Source organism: Cololabis saira, chromosome 12, assembly GCF_033807715.1.
Source record: "Cololabis saira isolate AMF1-May2022 chromosome 12, fColSai1.1, whole genome shotgun sequence".
Classification (NCBI taxonomy): domain Eukaryota; kingdom Metazoa; phylum Chordata; class Actinopteri; order Beloniformes; family Belonidae; genus Cololabis; species Cololabis saira.
Window position 1 is genome coordinate 29,219,846 of NC_084598.1, and position 18,264 is coordinate 29,238,109.

Here is an 18,264-nt window from a genome sequence, read left to right on the forward strand (position 1 = left end):
TGACCTTAAAAATGCCTACTTAATAATACACTTTCACCCCCAACTGGATATGGGAGTCTACTACAGGTGGTAAAAGTGTGGTTATTGACTTTGAATTTTAAGTTATTATTTGCTCCCTTTCCATACAGTCCATTAGTGGGCTGATACATAGAGCAACAGCGATGCCTGTTCACACATTGACAATTTTTAGACTCAATATTTAACCGAGTATGAACATTAGTCATAATCCAGCATCCAGTTAAGACAAGAACTCAAGGTTTCCAGGCAAAGTTTTGTCAGATTCTTGTGCTTTATAACCTTGTGAGTCCAGCAAAAGTCAAAGACAGCAAACAGTCTTCAGGATTTAGTGAAATCCCAGCAGCTGATAAGCAAACAAACACCAGCTGGTTAGCTGGTGGCTTGCGTACTGTGGCTGTCATTTATTAAACCCAGCCTGGCAAATAGCATCTCTCTTTAAAAGTCGAGACGGGGGCTGAACATTGGTGTTTTGGGTTTCAGCTTACATCTTTTATTACTGAGGTTTTCTTGTATTGTTGAAACTGTGGTTTGTCTCTTTTTTTTTTTTTCTGTTTGAATCCACAGACTTACAACGACCCTGAACCAAAAAGTGCCCAGCAGACCAGCCAACCCTCCCACATGCTGCCCCCCAAGCAGCCTTTGTACAGCGTGCCCCCTCAGCCCTCCTCCCCCTACCTGGGCCCCCCGGGCTCCTTCCCTCTCTCAGACCTCCAGAGCTACGGCGGGCCGCCCCGCCACACCCTGGCATCCACCCTCAGCCAGTCCCAGATGCTCCCACCCAGCATGAGTGCCTCTCCCCCAGCACCCTTCCAGATCAGTCCACCTCTGCATCCACACACTCAGCTCTCCCTGAACCAGAGCTCCCTGCTCAATCAGCCAATTCGGATGCAGCAGTCACAGCCAATCATCTCGCACCAAATGGGGCTCCAGGCCTCTCTGCATTCCCCTCCTCTCAGCCAACAGGTTGGTGCGGCCATCATTACACGCTGTGGCACATGCTCGTCTGAGTAATGATGCATGCGTTGTATGTATTTCGGTTCCTCACAGTTATGGAATTTGTGCCAAACATGCAACCATCATCTGTAATTACTAACTGATAGTTATTAATTAGTGTTGCACAAACACATTTATCACCCCTAAAGGGGTAGCTAATATGCTTTGATTAAACTTCGTGATTGGCCTGTCTTTTTTTTCTCCTTTTAATTTCTGCTGATTTTCAAATAAAAGAGCTCTCAGTTCACCACTCTCACATACAAGCTATTGTGTTCAGTCCAGCTGCAGGGGATCATGTCAGAGCAAGACCAAGTGTGATTTCAAGAACCATTGTAATCAAGCAATAAGAGCAAATGGATAGAGAAAAACAAGTGGTTTTGCACTCCCGGCAGCTGATGTCGACCGCTGACATAGGGCTGGGTGATATGGACCAAAAGTCATATCTCGATATTTTCTAGCTGAATGGCGATACTCGATATATATCGATATTTTTTCTGTGTCATAATTGGGGTTTCCTCCAAAGCATTATAGCATAGCATCTCTGTTAGCTTCATTTTTTTCTGAGGCAAACCCTTAAAAAACAGTCAGTTTTAATACAAAGCCTCGTGCCAAATGTCACACAGGTACCTTTATTAACAGAGGTCTGCACAATATCAACATGTATAAAACAAATGAAATAAAAATAAACTGCCTGCATATATACAATAAAAATGCTTCTTGAATAAAATAAAACAAATATCCCTTTCCTGCATAACAATTCAATTAAAATACACTGTGCAATTAATACAATGTAGACAGTAACAGGCAGACTTTTCCACTGAGGTTGACAGTTGTGCAAATAACAAAACATTTATGCAAATCTCAAATAAAACATTCAAGTCAATTTGTCACAAAATAAGCTATATCAAAATCATTTTAAAAAAAAGCTATATCGATATAAACGATATTGTCTCGTACCATATCGCGTTTGAAAATATATCGATATATATTAAAATTTCGATATATCGCCCAGCCCTACGCTGACATAATTGTGGCCTCATACGCCATCATGAAGCTTGGATGGCATAACTTCTGCTTGTGTTTTTCTCTCCTCCGATCTTCAGGGATTCTCCCATCTTCAGGCTGATTACCAGAACAGCGTCGGCGGCTCACAGTCTCCAGGGGCGCCCAATCCAGTGCACGGTCAGAACCCCGACTGGGATGGCGAGTACTGCAACAGGGACTGTGGACCCAACCATTGTGGGTGAGTTGGAGCAACTGTGATTGCTGGTAAAAATAAAGCAGGTTGCGTGACACTCATTTTCCGTGTGAACCATTTCACTTCACTTGAGACTCAGACGGTATTAATCACAAACTGCAATTTTACTGCTAAAGCAAAGCGTCTCTTTGAAATTGAAATGACTAATGCAGCGCTAGAACAATGCTGTTACAAGCTCGGAAAAAGTGTGACATCCAATTAAGTTTCCCCATGTTTCACTCGGCACACATTGCTTTATTGAACACGGGATGTTTTCTCTCACACCTGAAACTCTGCTTAGAAAGGCAGTTGAGTCTCCTGAATTTAGAGCTGATTCATCTTCATGCCAAATGGGATCACGCCTTGGTCAAATTGTGTTTGGAGCTCTTTCAAGTAGATTGAGTCTTCGGTTAAATCTTCATCCTGTGTGTCAGATCATTGTAGTTTGTGATTTTAGATGGCGCTGAATTATTTCCAGTTTGTCAGTAAAGATAACTGGAGAATAGACTTTGGTATCTGACATTTCAAAAAGCGACTGATCTGCAAATTTTGACTTCATTCTTATTGATGTCTGTTGTTTGTCTGCAGCTTTTATGTTGGTTTTTGATATACTCCCTAAGCTAAGACTTTAGTGATGCGTTTTTTTTCCCCTGGTGAAATATAGGATAAGCAGACTTGTAGTGAGAACATTACTCTGTTCACTGATATCCGTACATCCGCATTCATACAGTTTTTTTTTGTTTTGTTTTGTTTTTCCGTCAGCAGCGGCATGGGAGCTCGGGACAAGCCTCTCTACCTCACTTGAAGTTGAAAAACCTCCACATGTCAGACTCCAGGGAGCTTTCTAACATAACAGCCGCATCATCGATGTATCTGCTTTTACACCTTTTCTTTTTCTTTTTTTTTTCTGATGGATTTCGAAAATCCCAAAGACTGCTACAGTAACTTCACCTGTTTGCCAAGCACTTAGATCGGCCAGAAGCCTGGGGCTCTTCACTCGCTCTCTCTCTCTCTTTTTTTCCCCCTTTCATCACCAAACTTTTTTTTTTTTCAACATGGAAGTGAGCTTTAAGCTCATGCCAGCCCACATACTGGAAATGAAGACCAAAAAAAAAAAATGTCTTCTCAATTTGCAATGATTTGATTTTTCTCCTGATCACGCCATTACGCTGTGTTTGCCATGGATTGCTCTTATTAAGACGATGAAATGCTCTTAAAGTATGAGGATTTGAAAATCTAACGGGCAAAAGTAGAACATAGTTGCCTCTTCAGGGGTGGATGTGCTCCAGGACACTCCCAAACCCCCCCTTCCCCTTGACTGAGGAAAAGTGAAGCAGCATTTCAATGAAGAGATAATCACAAACACATAAGACATTTGTAAATCATCTGTCCTCTAAGTAAAGGACTCCTTCATTTCCTTTATTTATCACAGAGTGATTGTAAATATCACCAAAATGGATTCCTCTTATGTGTGTATTGAGCTGCAGTCCCTTGCTTTTTTTCTTCTTCTTCTTCTTCTTCTTTTTTTTTTTTTTTTTTTAATATCCTCTTTATGTTTGGTTTTGTGGTTCCTGTGCAGGCAGATTCAGTGAGGGAATACACACACTAAAACTAGTGTTGAAACTGTGTTCACTGGTCTTGTATCTCTCCGAATGAAAGGGAAATGCAAAGACTGAAAAATGCTCAATTTCCTCCTCAGCTGGCGGAGCTTTGTTTGAGAGTGTCCCTCTCTTCACGTGGCCTCAGGACGCTGCAGAACCGTAGGGGGTCAGAAATTTTAGCTCCTTTTAACTCTCGGTCAATAAGGAAGCCCCGCCCCTCTCCCCACCTGTAACCCCACCCCCTTTTAGTCTCACACCACTTGTACAGGTGAATAAAAAAAAAGTTGCTAAATGTGAAATGTTACTAAAGAGAAAAAAAAAAACATAACAGTGGGTTTTAAAGTTTTCGACTAGTTTTATTAGGTGTTTTAGCATTGTGTTGAACTCATCTTTATCTTTTTTTGTGAGGAAAGAAAAATCTTTTGTTTTTTCACTGTAGCAGGATTTGTGTTTCAGAAGAACAGTCATATGGGTAGATATTTTAATTTTGTGCATAAAACTGCCAAATGTGCTTCTTTTGATTTGTTAAGCCAGTGACGAAAGAACCCTTTTTTGTTTTGTTGAATATCATTTTACAATTTGGTCATTATATTTAATTTGGTTGCAGGTTTCACATCTATTTATGAGCTACATGAAGTAACATTTTGGCTTATTTTGATCAGGATTCATTTTTATTATTATTATTATTATTATTATTATTATTATTATTATTATTATTATTATTATTATTATTATTATTATTATTATTATTGAATCAACAACATTGTTATTAGAATATTAACTTTTTTTTCAGAACTTGGTGGTGCATTTCTCATGTACATGTACCAGCATTAGATTCATTTTGTGTCACAAATACTTCTTTTTTTGTTTGTTTTCTTTTGTCTGTAATAAAATGTTTAAAGTGGAAAAGTGAATGTGCATGTCTCCTCTTATTTTCTTTGTCACACATTATTAGAGCTTAACGGATTCATTAGGTTTTTGACGATAGCTGCAAATGCCTATAAACGTATACTTCCCTCCTCCCCTGCATGTGTCTGAGGTTAATTAGGAGGATAATCTTTGATGTTGCAGAAGTTAATGTGACTGCTGTCACATGGCTCATTAGCAGGAGAGTTTAGGTTTCTCTTAATGTACTTTGACCTTTTCACAGTATTTTTCTGTATTATTTTTTTCTTTTCCAGATCCAGACTAGATCAATATTGTATATATCAAGTAAAGATATTTCTGCCCGCTGGCCCTGTTTTTTTGTAAAGGTGTGATGATGAAACTCCAAGTTGATGCAGCAGTGCGCAGCCTTTCAGAGACCTGCCTCAGAAGACGAAAAAAAAAATAACTGCCTTTTAGTTATGAATTTCACAGTTGGATTAAAGGTAGAATAGAAATGGAATCCATCATCATTCCTCCCCAGACCTCCCTCCCCCTTCCCCATTCACCTTGACGATAAGGACGCAGTGCCCCCTAGAGGCGACTCTTAAAACTACACGTATTTTCACTCCCTTACCCAAAGTCAGAGCTAATTTAATTACAGTTCAATAACGAAAACTGATGGTAGCGTGTGATTCTGGTGTGTTTTAATGACATTAAAAAAAAGGACTTGAAAGGCCTTAACGTCATTTTTAACACTGATGTACCCTCGGGGAAGCACTTTTAACTACGAACTGTGGTTTACAAGCAGCTGAACTTCCAGATGGTAACACGTTTACAGGGCTTCTTTTTTTTTTGAAGTGGGCGTTTCTAACAGTAAAAGTGCCCTGTTTAAATGAAGGAAAGAAATAATTTAACTCAAGACATGTGTGCAGCATATACTATAAAGTCTGGTGAGAAAAATGAAAGATATGCACAACAAATTGATTTAAATATGTAAGTAATCATGAGCGAGGTGGATGAGAAGTTCTTCTTTTTCTATTCTTCTCAGTGTAAAGATGTTCCTGCTCCAACACACGTGATTCAAATAAATGGATAATAAACAGATGTGTGCTCACCTTGATGAGAGGGTCATGTTGGAACAGAGGAGCAGAGCAGGCGCTCAAGAGCCCAGATGAGGGAAAACTATTAGAAACGGCCTGCTAGTGAGTGAGTGACTGAAAGATTCATGTTCCTCTATCTCCACCTGCTGGTGATGTCTAGTGCTAACAGTTGGAAGCGTTGTGAAACAAGACAATTTACCATTTTCTTTATTATAAACAAGGATTACAGCTACAGAACATTGTTTATATACATATAATAGGAAGGTATGTCCATTTTACTGGTTTGTGCAAATTCAAAGCTTGAAAATATATTCAAAGCAAATCCTCAAAGCTTGAATTAATTAGAAATTGTTTGATTATTGTTCCGTGATAATATTGGTTTAAAAAAAAACACAAAAAAAAACCCCTCAAAGTACTGTACCTATTGCTCAATATTAGTTTCCCACCTGTCCAATCTCCCATCACTAATATCGCGTCCAGCAGCTGTGGTACCTGCTCCATCAGGACCCATCAGAGCCTCTCATTTCCTCTTCTGACAGATATGAACTCCCCTGACAGCACAGGTTTCAGAAGCATCATTGTCAGACAGCCAACAAACAAGACAAGACAAACAGGAAAGAATGAGCCTTTCATAAAGATCGGTACCCAAACACTCGATGGCTCAGAAGATAGTGCTGCTGGTCTGCATCATCCTGTGTTTGTGATATCCTCATTTGGATCAAAGCCTTCTTGTGCTTTGGGAGTGCTTGTTCTGTTTGAATTCGCTATCTGCTGAGAGGCCACAGCTGGCGTTTTATTATCTGTTGTTAATATACTGTATTTGGCGTCTGTGTTTGTACAGAAGTGAGGAGTCAGATCTCAACCTTCGTAGGAATATTTCTTTTGCTGCTTGAGTTACAAAATACAAACCATCACATGCTGAAGAAAATACTTTTATTGTACATGTACCCGCCATGGTCACTGAGATACAACAGCTACAATAAGTACTCTCTAGTTTAACATTAAAAATAAAAGAGTTTGCTATGTTCTCCATAGCGTTTCCATCAAGCCAGTGCCATGAAAGGCTATCTTCATTTATGCATATAGTGATTATTTCATACACACACAGTTCCAGTATGTTGTGCACAACAAACAAAAATATACGATGAAGCTTCAAGAAAACATTTTATCTTCAAATTAAATCAATGTGCACTTTTAGTCGCATACCGTGTCCACTATTTTATTTTAATCAGATACCATATTCCGTAAAGGGCGCATACATATTTCTTTCTTTTCTTCAGCTGTGCTGTTCATTGTGCTTGAGGGTAAATTATTCATAGAGCTTTTACCCAATTTTTGTGGTAAACATTAAGTGCTTTGGGGTGGACATGTCATTAACTGTGGATCAAGAATGTGTTTTGCTCTGTCGTTTATTTGTAAATACATATATATTGTATATTGGCATTTCTATATTTTCTCTTCTTATTAAAGAATAAGGTAATTGCTGAGGACTGTTTGTCTTTTTGAAAGAGGAGAAACATATTTCATCTCTTGCAGATGCAGCCACTTAGAGCAGCCTCTGCCAGGGACGTTCTCTCGCCCGCTTCAGGGCTGTTACAGGACTGACCTGCAGAGAAAAGGCTCTGAGTTGAGAGACCCATACTTGTAGCGGTCGGCCGCTCTAGCTGACTGCATCTGGATCACAGAACAGATGATGATATGAAAAGATAACTGTGACCTCAAAGGCCCGAATCGCAACAGCTGGACTTCCTTTTCTTGGATCTTGAAGGTGTTTCTTCCTTCCAGAAGGCTTCATCAGTTCAAACTGACTGGTGTGAAGTATCAATTAATAAGCTGTTGAAGTCGTGTCCACATCACCGACCCTCCTGCCCCCTCTGTGGGTCATTAGAGTCTTTCATTCACTGTAGGTTAGTTTTCCCAGATGGTTTGAGTGATCAAAACATCTGTTTTCTCTGCACACCTTTCCAAATATGTTTTAAACTGCCCCAAATGAACATTTAACAGCAGAGGAGCCCTCAGGTTTTACTTATCCAACACTTGCAGCAGAGCAGCCTGTTTTATAGCTGTTCACACCTATATTCATGTGACCAAAACCGACTTAAAACAAATCAAAGTGGGCAAAAGACATGACATCAGCTAAAAATGGACTGCAGCATCAGTTCCACTTGGGTTTTTCTGGACGTTTTCGTTGTGGCCTTACCTGTTTGCCTATGTGGACTCTGATGGGGATCTACCTGGATTTTAGGTTTTCATACCTTACTGAAACTGTGCAGGACCCACACAATTTGCCTCTGAATCCTGTCTCCATTTAATTTACTTCATCCCACATAGGCTTCCCATTTGGTGGCCATAAGACTGAATCCGTAATGAAATCGTGGCATTTGCCCGTTTCAAAGCCAAGCCCACTCTGTACTCAATTAGCCCACTTTTAATCCTGATGCGACAGGAGGGTTTACATGTAACCCCAATAGTTTATAAGCACCAAGAATCCCCACTGGTCAAGTGTGAACTGAGGGAGTCTTCTGATTGTATGGTGAAACATCTTCAGCATCCAGGAAAACAAAGTCCAGCTGCTTTGATTTAAGTCTTTGAGAACGACCACGACCTGAATGACCGAGTCTACGGCACTGAATCCTGACGAATGTGCTTTTTTATATCAGGCTTTCCTTTGTGCTGACATTGTAAGTTTCTTGTTGCATTAATGTCGATAATCACAGCACTCATCTTACGGTTTTCGGTGTGTGCTCTGACGGTACAGCTGGTTTGAACGGTAAAACCTGGATTTTCAGCTAAATGAGATGGCCGACGACAGAGAGACACATGGACGGCTAGATTTTCCTTAGAGCCCGTGTCTCCAAACGTGCAACATTCATTTTGGTCTTAGAGTGAAAATAAAAATAATAATAAAAAAGAAAAATAGAAATGCAAAATTGTAATATCACCACTGACACGGCTGGCACAGACTACAGGTACTTTCTACACAAACACAACTAAAGCCACTACAGTGACATCTGAACAGCTCTCCAGTTCAACGTAACGTCGCTGCACGAACAGACGTGCTGGTTTCCATCATCATTTCATCATGTACAAAACAACTCGACATGGTTCAACATCAGGATTAAATGACTCGAGAGACAGACCTGTCTGGTGGCGGCACATCTAAACATGAAGACATGAAAAACACAAATTTAATCTAACTTCGGTGCTTTTTTTTTTTTTTTTTTTTTTTTTTTTTTACAGTAGGTGCTGAAGATTTATTATAAAAATTAATGAAAACAATATAAAACTAGACATGAATTGTTAGTTAACTCATATATTAGTATGGGTATTTCTCGTCAGTAATGTGCTACTCTTATACTTCCTTATCAAGACACTGACGTTTAAACGCTATCAATTTAGTTCTGATAAGTCCATAAATGTAATAGTGAGTGCAGCTAAGTCCTCAGTTTGACCTCACTGATCATCAGGTTTTGGATTGTGGAGAACAGTAAACTACAATAAACTGGGTGGGATTTGGTAAAGACAGTCAAGATTGTCTTTTCATTTTAGACTTCCCTTCTGCGCATGTCAGGTAAAGAACAAAACCTGCTGGCCAGCAGATTGCATTGTGTAGAAAAATGTGCCGACGGCAGATAGAAGCGCATCCCTCCTTTAACATTAAAGCACATTTGGACATTAAAAGGAGACGTAACTGTTGAGTAAAAGCGGTGGAAAAACACCCGCATTGTTTTAAAGTAGCTGGAGAGGTCGCACAACACGGATCACATAGTACTGCACACCCTCCTTATACAAGCTTTCCACTTGACTCGTAAACTCTTGTCACCTGGTTGGATAAAGTTTTAGAAAAATAAAAACAAAACGGTCTAGTCAAAATCACAGGTGAAGAAATGTAAACACCGCAGGAATGCCGCTGACACACTTCCATCCGGCTTGGTCCGTCCGGCCTTCACTCGGCCGCCTGTTTCCCCCTCTCCTCGGGAACCGACATGAAGATCTTCTGACAGAACATTGTGAAGATTTCTGAGAAGAAACAACTCATCGTGTTAGCCGTCTTACTTTTTCTGGGTCACGGCAGATCATATGTTTCCAGGTCTTATTCACTAACCCCCCCCCCTGCCGCACCAACTATATAAACAAATATACTGTATCAGTGCCCACGATGCGTATTCGAGCACATATCCTAACGTGGATCTCATAACAAACATGTAAGGAATGCTCATTCAGCCTCGCCTGAGCAAATATGCGAAGGCATTATTGAAAACAAACACGCCCAGCATCCCACTCACCCAGCATCTTCTTGACCATATGGGGTTTCTTCCACTTGTATCCCAGTAGATACGCGGGGATGCCCGTGAGAATGATGCTGCTGCCTACCAGGCACTCGAACGGAGCGGCCCAGAAGGACACGATAATCATGAAGACGCAGCCCAACACAAACGTCACCGGGATGAAGAGGGGCACCTGCAGGAAGCAGAAACAAGCAGCAGGTTTATACCCCTGTTAAATGAGGAGGGATGAGAGAAGAGTACGTTTGGGTAACCTGTTCTGAAAACCAGGCCCGGGTCTACGAGGGTGCAAAAGCATTGCACCCTCAGTTAATGTGTTTGCATGCTCAGTTGAAAAGACAAAAAGAAAACGGACAAATGCGCGCGAGTCAAGCCTGATTTATGGTTCCTCCCGAACCACGGCGTATAGGCCACGGCGTAGCCTACGGCGTAGGGTACGCGGCGACGCGCCTCTGGAGGATGTTTGTTGCAGTGAGCGTTTGTGTCCAAGATTACATCTGATATAACTACAGGACTGTCTCAGAAAATTTGAATATTGTGATAAAGTCCTTTATTTTCTGTAATGCAAAAATGTCATACATTCTGGATTCATTACAAATCAACTGAAATATTGCAAGCCTTTTATTTTAATATTGCTGATCATGGCTTACAGCTTAAGAAAACTCAAATATCCAATCTAAAAAAAAAATATTCTGGGAATCTTACACTGTAAGCCATGATCAGCAATATTAAAATAATAAAAGGCTTGCAATATTTCAGTTGATTTGTAATGAATCCAGAATGTATGACATTTTTGCATTTCAGAAAATAAAGGACTTTATCACAATATTCTAATTTTCTGAGACAGTCTTGTATATTTATGGTTATATTTATTTTTGTTATTTATTTTCTATGTTTTATTTTCTGTTGCTAGATTGTCTGATGGGTGAGGTAGCCCAGACTAAATGTAGCATTTTCTTTGTTCTGCAGCGATATTAATGCACAAATGCACTTGAAAGACACTTTAAATATTATTGTTTGACTGGTATCATTCCACTTGAAATGACGGTCATGTTTAGTGATGGTTTTGAGCTGTATAGATAAAATTAGTTTGAATTTCTATGTTTTATCTTCAGGGTAAGAAACATCTGTTGCTAGATTGTCTGACGTGTGAGGTAGCCCAGACTAAATGTAGCATTTTCTTTGTTCTGCAGCAATATTGCTAAAGCATTTGAAATACACTTTAAATATTCTTGTTTTGCTATTATCATTCCGCTTGAAATTATGGGAAAATGCATAATTTAGTGTTGAATAACGTGCCAGGCATGTGCACCCCCTCTGATCTGAGATGCACCCCTAGTCATCATTTTCTAGAACCGGCCCTGCTGAAAACTGTCCAGCGGGCGCAGGTCACGATTGAGTCGTTTGTAACAGTGTGAGCATCAGGATTGGATAAAAAAGTCCTCTGTCCTGAGAAAAGCTTTGAATCTAGACTCAACAGTCTGATTTTTGTTACGTGAATGCTCTCCACACAAAGAAGATGTGTCTGTTTATTGGTTGTCAGTAGTTTATCTTACAAAACAAATGGGCTCAGAACACTGTGGCTCAAAAGAAAGATGAAAGAGCGTGGTGAACTAAGGTAATATTCCCACAATGAAAGAGAAACAAAGCGTTGTGCTTTCAGTCAAACACCACTCCCTTCTATCTTGGACACACAGTATGGTTCCACTTCCATATAAATAACAAGAAATGTGACACAATGGCGCTTGTATTTAAAAAAATAAAAAATAGTGGATGCTTTACGTAACCTGCAAAAAAGTCGATGTTTTGGCTGAAGTTCAGTGAGAGCCACTTCTTACAGAAAGAACTGGAGCTTTAACCACCTCCAGTAACCTTTTTACACTTTACCTTGATGGGCCTTCTGAGCTCAGGCTTGGTGAGACGCAGCCACACCAGGCCGGCGATGGCCATACCGACACACAGCCAGGTGAAGAAGCTGAACAGGTTGATGACAGAGAAGATGTCCTGGGAGATGGCGTACATCATGGACAGGCAGCACTGGGAAGATGAAACACAAGCACTTAGTCTTAAAATAGAAAAACACACACTTGTTACAAATATTGCACAAGCAGATTCATAGCTTTTACGTTTTACACCGGTTTAGCTCATTTTAAGAGACTCAAAGGTGGAAAACCTTTGAATAATTTGAAGAAAAAAAACAAGCCATCAGTGTGGTTTGAGTTCTTGTCTTACTGTGAAGATGAGGGATGGCACCGGTGTGAACAGATCTGTGTGGACGAGCCCCAGAGCAGCGGGGAGTTGACCCTCTCGCGCTCCAGCATAGAACAACCTAGAAGAGAAACAATCTTTCAGCGGTTATTTTCCACCCTGTATCAGCTTCAGATCTCGGAACAGCACCCTCCCCCATCCTCCCCTCATAGCACAAAAATGATGTCAATATTTGGTTCTGCTCACCGGGCTGAAGTGAAGAGGGATCCGTTGACGGCTCCAAAGCAGGACAATCCCACAAAGACGGGAATCAACCAGGACATCACACCAAGGTGATACTCCCCAAAGCTCTGCACAACAGCCCAGCAAAAACATACATCACAGCAGACTGTATTATGGGGAAATCCATCAAAATGTCCATGTTCAATACACAGGATAACTCAAGGCTATGAAGTTGATGTTGATCTTTCTCACCACAGCTACAGCCTCAGACTCCACCATAACTTCTGGCGAGATGGTGGTGAAATAAGCCAGGTTGGTCAGAACGTACACCACCGTAACGATCGGCATGGATATGATGATTGCCAAGGGCAGGTTCCTACCGAGGAATAAATAAAAGATCATTGAACAAAGAACATTTGTAATACAAGACTGTATTTATAACATGGGGGATTGAATTTGTGCTTAATTTCAGGCAGAAATCTTCATATCTGATCATATTCTCAGGTCGTCATATTTACGTCACCTCTCTGGATTGATCATCTCCTCAGTAACGTAGTTCAGATAATTCCTAGGGGGGAAAAAAACTGTTTTAACATAACATTAAAACGGGAACTAGTGTCCATTATACTGCAAAAAGAAATAGATATTCTGCTCCGTTTATTTTTTGTGATCAAATTTTTATTTCTTTTTTTCCTTTTTCTGAAAAAACAATATGGTGCAAAAAAAACACCAATACATAACAACAAAAAATTAATAGATGAATGTAATAAAAAAAAAAAAAAAATACAAAACAAAAAAAAGTAATGCCCATATTATTAAGTATAACAATGCAAAATTAACACATAAATTAAGAGCAAAAATAAATAAATAAATAAATGAAAATAAAATCATAACCCCAGACATTACCGACCCACCCCCTGGATCCTAGCAGCTTCAAATCACATCAATGTGTTTATAATATAACTTTTAACATGGTATACTTAGTTTTCCTTTATCACACTAAGGACATAGAAATTATGTATAATGAATAGTTCACTATATCAAAATCTAAACACGACAGAAACTAAATAATTCCTTTATTTCCAGGCTTATCAAATGCCTTCATACCTGCTGCTGCTTGTTTTTTTTTTTTTGTAATTATGATTTATAATTCTGCTCCGTTTATGACGTCAAAAGAGCCAGGAAATGTCTTACCAGCCTCCGAAGGCGAAGAGACCGCTGTACAGGGCCAGGACAATGTTGCTGACCCCGAATTTGCTGTCTTCAAATGCCCTTTCTGGTTCCAGATATGGAACGTCACCTACACAGACACAGAAAAGAAGAAATATCAATCGAAGCAGCAGATTCAGTTCGCTGCAGGATGGTGAGAAGAAATATGTGAATCCTTTGGACATAACTGGTTTTCTGTACACATTTGAGATCAAGGGAGATCCACTTACAGTCAAGCAATTATTATTTCTTGTCTCATTATTGAAAGCACTCATCAAACATACCCAATGCTGGAAAAAAAAAAGTAAGCAAACCCTTGGACGATAATAGCTGGTTGAACCTTATCTAGCAGCCAAGACTTCAAGTAAGTATCCTTTCACAGCTTTATGAAGATCCACTAGCCTTGATTGTATGTCTTCAGACATCTCCTGTTTGCTTCTTATGAAAAGTGAATTTAAAATGTAAACACAGGAGAAAAGAATTGTTTGTTTGGTCGCTATTTTGACTTAGGTGGAGATCAATCTCATCATATTATATGGCAAATTAATGCATTAAATCAGTTAATTCAGAAGATTCACTGGCCTTATTTCCGTCCCAATGTCAGTTTAATGGATTATTTGTCAGAGCTTTTACTTCTGGTACCGGTGCCGGTCTGTCACTGCCTCCCCTTTGAAATGCCTGACATTTAACACCAGTAACTACTCAGAGAGTATCCTTTGATGTAAAGAAACTCAATCAGCTCGGACCCAGCTGACATTCAAATATGAGCAGAAACGTAAGTACGATAAGTAAACTTCAGTCCCCTCATTTACCCACAGCGGCCTTAAACGTGAGTGGATCATCAGTAGATCACACAGCCAGGGGATGCACACGTGAGTGTGTGTTTGACAGCGAACGCACCTGCAGCGTGACTCGCTCCTCTACCTGTCGTGTTCACGCTTACAGAGTCTCTATTCAGTGAGGCTCATTACCCGCATGTTATTTCCTCACTGGATCCTTCTGTCTTCCCCACTCTCAAAGACCACAGCTTGACAACAGCCGCTGAGCGTTGCCACCGAGTTCCCATGGTAACAAGCTGGAAGTGGGGGGTGGAGGTTTACAATGGCAGTGGGTGTGGTCTTAGAAGAGGAGGGAAAGGAGCAGGTTTTTGGGACAAACTGTTTTCCCGCGCTCTTTTTTTTTTTTCCCCCAATATCTCTTTGAATGGCCTCTTTCAGTCCACGAGACGTACTCCGTTTCTTTTCTTCCTTCGAAAAAGGAGATGATATCTCTCTTCCCTCCATGTGTGCGGCACTCTAAGTGGCTACTTACATTAAATTGTAAGTCATTCTAAGTGAATATTTTCCAAAATACATTCTGGTTATATAAATACAGTGCAGATGAGACATGTGTGGAAGCAATCAAGCGCAACGGTGATCAAACTCAGAGTGCGCCCACACAGAGACACATGCACATGGCTGCACACCCAGACTCAATCACCGGGCTGCAGACAGACGGGCCTTGTGTTCAGATTCAGCAACTGTGCTAACCAACTGAAAAGAGCGCCCGCCTGCTTCGTTAGCCTCATTAGCGTTTGTCAACAAATTGTTGATCATTAAGAGTAAGTAAACTCCCTATGGTCAAGATAACAACTTATATAACTGTACTTTACACTACAAATACCATCAATTACCTCAATAAATAATAATAAAAGTCCTTATGATAGTGTTTAAAGACCCGCAATCACAACTTTCCTCGGTCATTAAAGGAGGCAACATTTACTATTATTTAGGATACTGTTGAGGTATCTCAAAAAAGGCAGATCATAGAACATCCAGATTTACTTTAACATTAAAATGGATAGACATATCCAAGTAAACTGATGAATACAATTCTGAATAAGAGGTTCTTTCCACCCCAAACAAATCAACAAATGACCCATTCTTATATCTTAGTTACTTAATCTTTGAGCAAGTGGCACTCACCTGTGAAAATCTGAATGAAGCCAAAGAGGATGATGATGATCAGAGCCAACAGTTTGGAAGCTGTGAACAAATCCTGCACCTTGGTGGCAGCCCTCACACTGATACAGTTTACAAACGTAAGACAAGCTAGGACAGGCGGGGAGATAACAGAAAAAAGAGCAGTGTCAGGATATCTGTGAGTAGTCGCCAATAAATGGGTGTAAATGTGTCTCCAGTTACACAAACTGTACTTCTGAAGCTGCTGTGTAACGTAAAGCTACATCATCGTCTACTCACTAAGACACATGCAGGCAATGAGTTTGGCAGCGTTCACTGGTACCGGACAGCTGGGGTACAGAGGTTTCAGGAGGTAGGTGGCGAACACCAGCGACACCACGTATTGTGACGATGGCCGAATGATGAGCATCTCCACCCACAGTTTTAGGAAGGCTGCCAGTTCTCCGTACACCTCCAGGATGTAGGCGTAGTCTCCCCCGGACTTTGCGATGGTTGTGCCCAGCTCAGCGTAGCATAAGGCGCCCATGGTAGATATCACCCCGCAGACCGACCAGACGATCAAGGAGAGGCCGGCCGAGCCCGTCTCCTTGACTACACCTGCCGGGGACACGAAGATGCCTGAGCCGATGATGGTGCCTATGATCATCCCCACGCCGTTGAAGAGGGTGATGCTGCGCTTGAGCTCAATCTTTTGACCCTTGGCTGGCTGGTCGTCGGTGGGAGTGGTGGCAGTGGGAGCAGAGACCATTGGGGTTGATGGAGAGTCTGGTTGCGCCACGATAAGGCCATCTTGGCCGGGTTCTCCTCCTGTGTCTGGTGAAGAGATGACAGCATAGCAGAAGGTCAGACATGAAAGTTTGACATTTCAGGTATGACGAGGAAGTCTCGCGTTCAGACGTTTAAGGCACTGGTTGACTGGACAGATGATAAAATTACATTGTGAGAGTCTTTCTGGCAAAGACTGGAATACACACACACACTACATAAAAACTCATCTGCAAGGCATCATAATTAAAAACAAAAATTGACTGCAAAGAAGGACAATTTCGATATTATGAATCATTGGGGAAAATATGCAGAAGCAGATTCATTATATACATTTTAAAATCCAGGTACTCTAGAATAACACTTGATACCAACTCCTTTATGTGTGTATGTATCACTTTCTTTTGTTTAATGTACCACATCCCCAGACCTGCCATCTTTGTCACCTGTTACATCCCACACCCAACACAGCACGATGCCTCTCCACTATCCCAATCTTGCATCAGGCAATGCTGCTGCATCAGAGCGCATGGTGGAATAATGCAGCTCTGCGCCATGTGGTCCTCACAGGCGTGTGAGCATGCACTGTACCTACCTCCCATCTTTTCCTGGCTTGCCGCCTTGGCAACGCTCTCCCGGCTGCTTCTCGATTTCAGCTCTGGCTCAGCCATCTTCCCCCTCAGTCTGGCTTCCCTTGTCTTGTCTTTTACCTTTTGTCCCCTCTTCTCCTTCCTCTCCTTGCGTCCCTTTCTGCCTGGATTTACTCTCTGCCTCTCACTCTCATGTGCACTCACACAACACCCTCCCTAGCCTTCCCTGATTAGTCCTCCCTCACACACACGCACTTGTCTCTACATTTGCACACACTCAGGCAGGAATTCATCTGACCCTGATCCTCTCTGTGTCTCCCTTCCTCCCTCCCTCCTGCATACGACAGGGAGGAGCCGATCCTCGGTGATGCTGTGCGGGCCTACGCCCACTCCAGATGAATTATGGGATATCTCAAGGATGGATGTAGTTTACTACAAGGCACCATTTGGAGGGATAACCATGTGACGTGGTAATCTTTTTGTCTACCATCTAATCCTGTGGCATTCAGCATGTCCATGTGTGCTGGGGGTATTAGGATGGATGCTGCAGAGTTGGGGCTCCCTCTAGTGGCGTTGCCAACGAAAACGTTCAATCTCAGACATGGGAGACCATAGAAAATGGAGGCCCATGAGCCATTTTCAGGGCAAACAAAGAGTAATAATGACAGCAGGCGTGCGCACACACACACACACACACACACACACACACACACACACACACACACACACACACACACACACACACACACACACACACACACACACACAACAATAAGAATATTGCCAGATATTCAAAATTCAACCACATCCATCCATAAATACTAAACAAAATATACCACAAATCTATAACATTTTAATCATATGTACAAACATTTTTGGTGTGTGTTGAATCTAAATAATATTAAATATATTTAAAAAAAAATGTCATGTTATACTTTTCTGCTCTATAGCACTTTGAGATTACTTAATATAAAGTGTGTTATATAAAATGTAATAATAAAATAAATAAATAATAATAAAATAATAAAAAATAAATAATAATAAAATAAAAAATAAATATATAAATAAATAAAATCATTAAAAAACTAAATTAATAAATATACAAATAAATAAAATCATTAAAAAACTAAATTAATAAAATAAAATAAATAAATGTAATAATAATAATTATTAATACTAATAATACTACTACTACTATTAATAATAA

General features: G+C 40.6%; 2 protein-coding genes across 6 annotated transcripts in view; one reads left to right on the top strand and one right to left on the bottom strand.

The window, feature by feature from the left end:
* LOC133457310 (TOX high mobility group box family member 2-like) overlaps positions 1-4,705 on the top strand; it is an 82,072-nt gene extending 77,367 nt beyond the window's left edge. For 3 of the 4 annotated variants that reach the window (XM_061736440.1, XM_061736442.1, XM_061736443.1), the window contains 3 exons: positions 583-981; positions 2,115-2,254; positions 3,011-4,704. In XM_061736440.1, the coding sequence (XP_061592424.1) occupies positions 583-981; positions 2,115-2,254; positions 3,011-3,053 (582 nt within the window). In that variant the 3' untranslated portion in view covers positions 3,054-4,704. Of the gene's footprint in view, positions 1-582; positions 982-2,114; positions 2,255-3,010 lie in introns of all 4 variants that reach the window. The other variant, XM_061736441.1, reaches the window with a different exon arrangement.
* A 2,030-nt stretch (positions 4,706-6,735) lies between these two features.
* Positions 6,736-17,415, bottom strand: LOC133457312 (large neutral amino acids transporter small subunit 1-like). 2 transcript variants are annotated; one of them, XM_061736445.1, is made up of 11 exons: positions 17,063-17,415; positions 15,982-16,509; positions 15,706-15,831; positions 13,727-13,832; positions 13,056-13,100; positions 12,785-12,908; positions 12,557-12,660; positions 12,335-12,431; positions 11,990-12,139; positions 10,103-10,277; positions 6,736-9,836 (listed from the first exon to the last, which is right to left on the bottom strand). In XM_061736445.1, the coding sequence occupies exons 1-11, from the start codon at positions 17,136-17,138 to the stop codon at positions 9,763-9,765; spliced, it is 1,605 nt and encodes a 534-aa protein (XP_061592429.1). In that variant the 5' UTR covers positions 17,139-17,415; the 3' UTR covers positions 6,736-9,762. The 2 variants fall into 2 exon arrangements, with proteins under 2 accessions (XP_061592429.1, XP_061592428.1); XM_061736444.1 differs by having other exon boundaries at positions 15,982-16,515; positions 17,063-17,411.
* Positions 17,416-18,264: the final 849 nt, after the last annotated feature.